The sequence below is a fragment of the Ipomoea triloba genome, chromosome 5 (genome assembly GCF_003576645.1).
Source record: "Ipomoea triloba cultivar NCNSP0323 chromosome 5, ASM357664v1".
Taxonomy (NCBI): domain Eukaryota; kingdom Viridiplantae; phylum Streptophyta; class Magnoliopsida; order Solanales; family Convolvulaceae; genus Ipomoea; species Ipomoea triloba.
Window position 1 is genome coordinate 2,650,195 of NC_044920.1, and position 3,560 is coordinate 2,653,754.

At 38.9% G+C, this 3,560-nt stretch overlaps 1 protein-coding gene across 4 annotated transcripts in view; it reads right to left on the reverse strand.

The window, feature by feature from the left end:
• Positions 1 to 455: 455 nt before the first annotated feature.
• Positions 456 to 3,560, reverse strand: part of LOC116018963 (mannose-1-phosphate guanylyltransferase 1-like) — a 4,914-nt gene continuing 1,809 nt past the window's right edge. For 2 of the 4 annotated variants that reach the window (XM_031259019.1, XM_031259020.1), the window contains exons 2-5: positions 1,999 to 2,125; positions 1,751 to 1,813; positions 1,429 to 1,668; positions 456 to 1,337 (exon numbers count right to left, since the gene is read on the reverse strand). In XM_031259019.1, the coding sequence (XP_031114879.1) occupies positions 666 to 1,337; positions 1,429 to 1,668; positions 1,751 to 1,813; positions 1,999 to 2,109 (1,086 nt within the window). In that variant the 5' untranslated portion in view covers positions 2,110 to 2,125 and the 3' untranslated portion in view covers positions 456 to 665. Of the gene's footprint in view, positions 1,338 to 1,428; positions 1,669 to 1,750; positions 1,814 to 1,998; positions 2,129 to 3,560 lie in introns of all 4 variants that reach the window. The other 2 variants (XM_031259016.1, XM_031259017.1) reach the window with 1 other exon arrangement.

Consider the following 3,560-nt stretch of genomic DNA (forward strand, 5'->3'; position numbering starts at 1 on the left):
TTTTTTCTCCTCCCCTTTTCACTTTCTTAATCACACTTGCAAAAACTCCTCAAAAATCGTGAAAAAAACCTCCATAGATAAGGATGCTCTAATATTCATTGGGTTGTGACTATACTTGGATCTTTGTTCCAAATCCAACTTTTAGTGGGTGCAATTTACGGAGTATTAGTTTTCTTAGTTTAAGTTTTTCAACTATGAGCAACCTGATTTGGTTTACCTTCTTGGGGTTATTTGTCAGTTAAAATCACAAGGCACGGTTTACTCAATCCACATCCTCAGATAGTGGTTACGGTTTCCTTTTGTCACCTAAAAAATAATCATTTATTCTACTGTAATTTTATCAATTTGAAAAAATAAAAATCAGGAGTTTAGTAGTGAAAATGCCAAAAAGTGATATTATCACAATTCTTAATGTCCCTTTAAGTTTGCACTCTTCACTCCCAGATAAAAGAAAAGGGACGCGAAAATGACAAGAAATTTCATTTCTATAAATACATACAGACTACACATTTCAAAACCAACAATCCAGCCATGGACTATACTTCTAAACCCACTTTTACAACAAAAATGAACAACATCAAGAAATATTCAGAACAACTGAGAAAATGAAGTAATCCAAAAACAGAACCTGGGTGTTTTATATAAAATGAAAGATGATGGACAATTCACATTACGATCTCTGGGTTCAAGATGCTGGATTTGATCTCTTTGTGGGGGAGAATTACACCTCCATTGCTGTAAATCTCATCGCAGATATGAACATCCTCTCCGAGAATGGTCATGTTCTCCACCCGAGCCCACTTCCCAACGGTGGAATGCCAACCGATAATGCTGCTTGAAATGCACGTGTGCTTCTTGATTCGCACCCCGCGCATGACAGTGCAGCGAGAGAGCCTAACCCCTGACTCAATCACGCAGCCTGGACCTATAGCAACGTCTGGTCCTATCAAGCATCCCTCTTCGATTTTGGCAGTCTCGTCCACTAGGACATTTCCAACAATGTGAGCTCCAGAAGCCAGTTTAGGTGAAGATTTCTTTCTCAGAGATTCGAGGTAGAGTCTCAGGCCAGTGATGTAATCCCTTGGCTGTCCTATGTCCATCCAGAAACCTGGCAAGACCATGGCATAGAGTTTATTCTCGGCCGCAATTTTGGGGAACACTTCTTTCTCAATCGACGTTGGTTTCAACTCAATTCGGTCTAGGACTGAAGGGTTAAGTAGGTAAATCCCAGCATTGATCTTGTTGCCCACAAATATCTTTGGCTTCTCCACAAACCTCTCTACTTTCCCAGTAGATTCTTCCATCACAACAACACCATATTTAGAAGGTTCATCCACCTATTTCAATAAATGAATATAATTTTTCATATTAAATGCTAATAAATTCCAATCATCCAAATAAAATATCAAAGCAAAAGGGGGGATTTACCTTGGTTACCATTATAGAAGCCTCTCCTCCATGGGATTTATGAAATTCAATCATCTCTTTGAAAGGATATTCACTGATAACATCACTATTTAGCACAAAAAATGGCTCACCAGAATCATCTATCAGTTTATCCCTAGCCAAAGCAAGGGGACCAGCAGTACCAAGTGGCTCAGTCTCTTGTGAGCACATAATCTTGATCTCAAGCTTTGTTTCAAATTCTTTCAAGAAATTCATCATCACCTGCAATATAAAGATGCTGTAACATTAGTTTATTCCCCATTTTATATCCATTAAATGAAGCCACCTATACACAAAAGTTGACCTCTGGCTGGTAGTTGATAGCCAGGACCACTTCAGTCACTCCAACAGCCCTAAGAGCCTCAATCTGATAATAAGAAAAAATGGTTAGTTAACCAGAAAGCATAATATTTGGAAACAGGAAAAAAAGAAATTAAAAAAAAAAAAAAAAAAAAAAAAAAAAAAGAAGAAGATGGTTTCATTTAGAAATTAGAAAGCTTTTATAACACGACTGAAGATGGATCCAGAGAAACAGCATATCCATGAATATACCTGATGCAAAATCATGGGTTTGTTTGCAAAATCAACAAGTGGTTTTGGGACACTGAGAGTCAATGGCCTCAACCGAGTGCCAAATCCTCCAACAAGAATAAGTGCCTTCATTCTCAGATTGATGCTTCTGCTGATAAAGATGGATCACAATTTCAGTATAATATAATAAGATATATAGAACGAAACAAAGAGCACACTTCGAAATGGGCTCTCTTCAATCAATATTTATCCTAGCGGCAAGGAAGAAAGATGCACAATTACGGAACTATGCATTGACATCTGTAAACGAGAAATAAAGATCTACGGCTTGATCTCTTTTCTTACGGCAAGTATGTTGGTCATTCATTGACACATCACACATATAACATATGCACAGTTGCACGAGACTTTGGTGGTGGGGGAGCGGTGGAGTGAACGTCTAAAACGGAAATAGCCACAAAGTAAAGCGACGAAATGGCCTAGCGCATTATCTGGAAAAGGAACAAGTTCCAGCTAATGGACAGGCTGGATCCTCTAATGGAGTGACAACTACATGGCTTTTCTTATACAATTTGGACTACGATCTTGTTGAAAATAGAAATGAGAAGTTACATAGAGTCACGCATGTATCAGAAGTGAAAAATTAGAACCTAATTGAATGGCATTTGCAAGGTGTTGCAGAAGTTTTCTAGTACTAATTAGATCCCAAAAATATTCAAATGCCATCTTCAAACTGCATAGCTTTAAAACAATGTTCTTATCATCTATATCCAACCAAGATCACCCATCACCCTCTCCTACCTATCCATCCTCACCTAGAAAAGAAAGACCGTATAAGTTTTCCCTCTACTGGGCATTTCTATATGATGGGATAATGGGCCCAACTAGCTCGCAGCCCAGTCCAAGTATCTCAGTTTAGCCTAGGTGCACTGAGATCCAACTCAAAAGCCCAATCTAAGCACCTTGTATTTGACCAAAGGTTGCAGCCCATGAAATTCAGCCCAAGCGGTGGCCTTGGTCTAACTCAAAGAACTCAACCAGGAAAAGGCATTTGGTGGAGGATGTTACAAGAATACCAACATTCATACCACTAACATGTGTAATGGTCATGGGGAGGTAGTGAAAGATGTGTTCCAACTACCTGCTGAACTCTTTACTAGGGGCAGTGTAACGATCATTGCCACACGCTATAAATGGAAGGGAGATGCATAGAACTAGATTACATCCGTTCCATTACGGATACTCTAATACTCACTTAGCTTGCATAAAGTCTTTTTAATAGTCGATACTCTCTTCAATAAATATAAATCCTATTTACAATTTCCCAAAGTGAATTTGATACTATCGTTTAACACCACCTATAGCGAGCTAATTGAAAAGTTCATATACCTTTAATAATAATCATAAAACACAGTTACATGCAAAGGAAAACCTAATGACACATTGGTGGGTACAAACAAAAGTCAATCTCAAGGAACAAGAATTTAGCTGACTTGCATGAGCAACTTAGCCAAGGTCAAGGGGAGGCTCCTGAGACAAAGAAATAGCCCATGGGGTGAGATTGGGGGTGGGGGGGGGGGGAG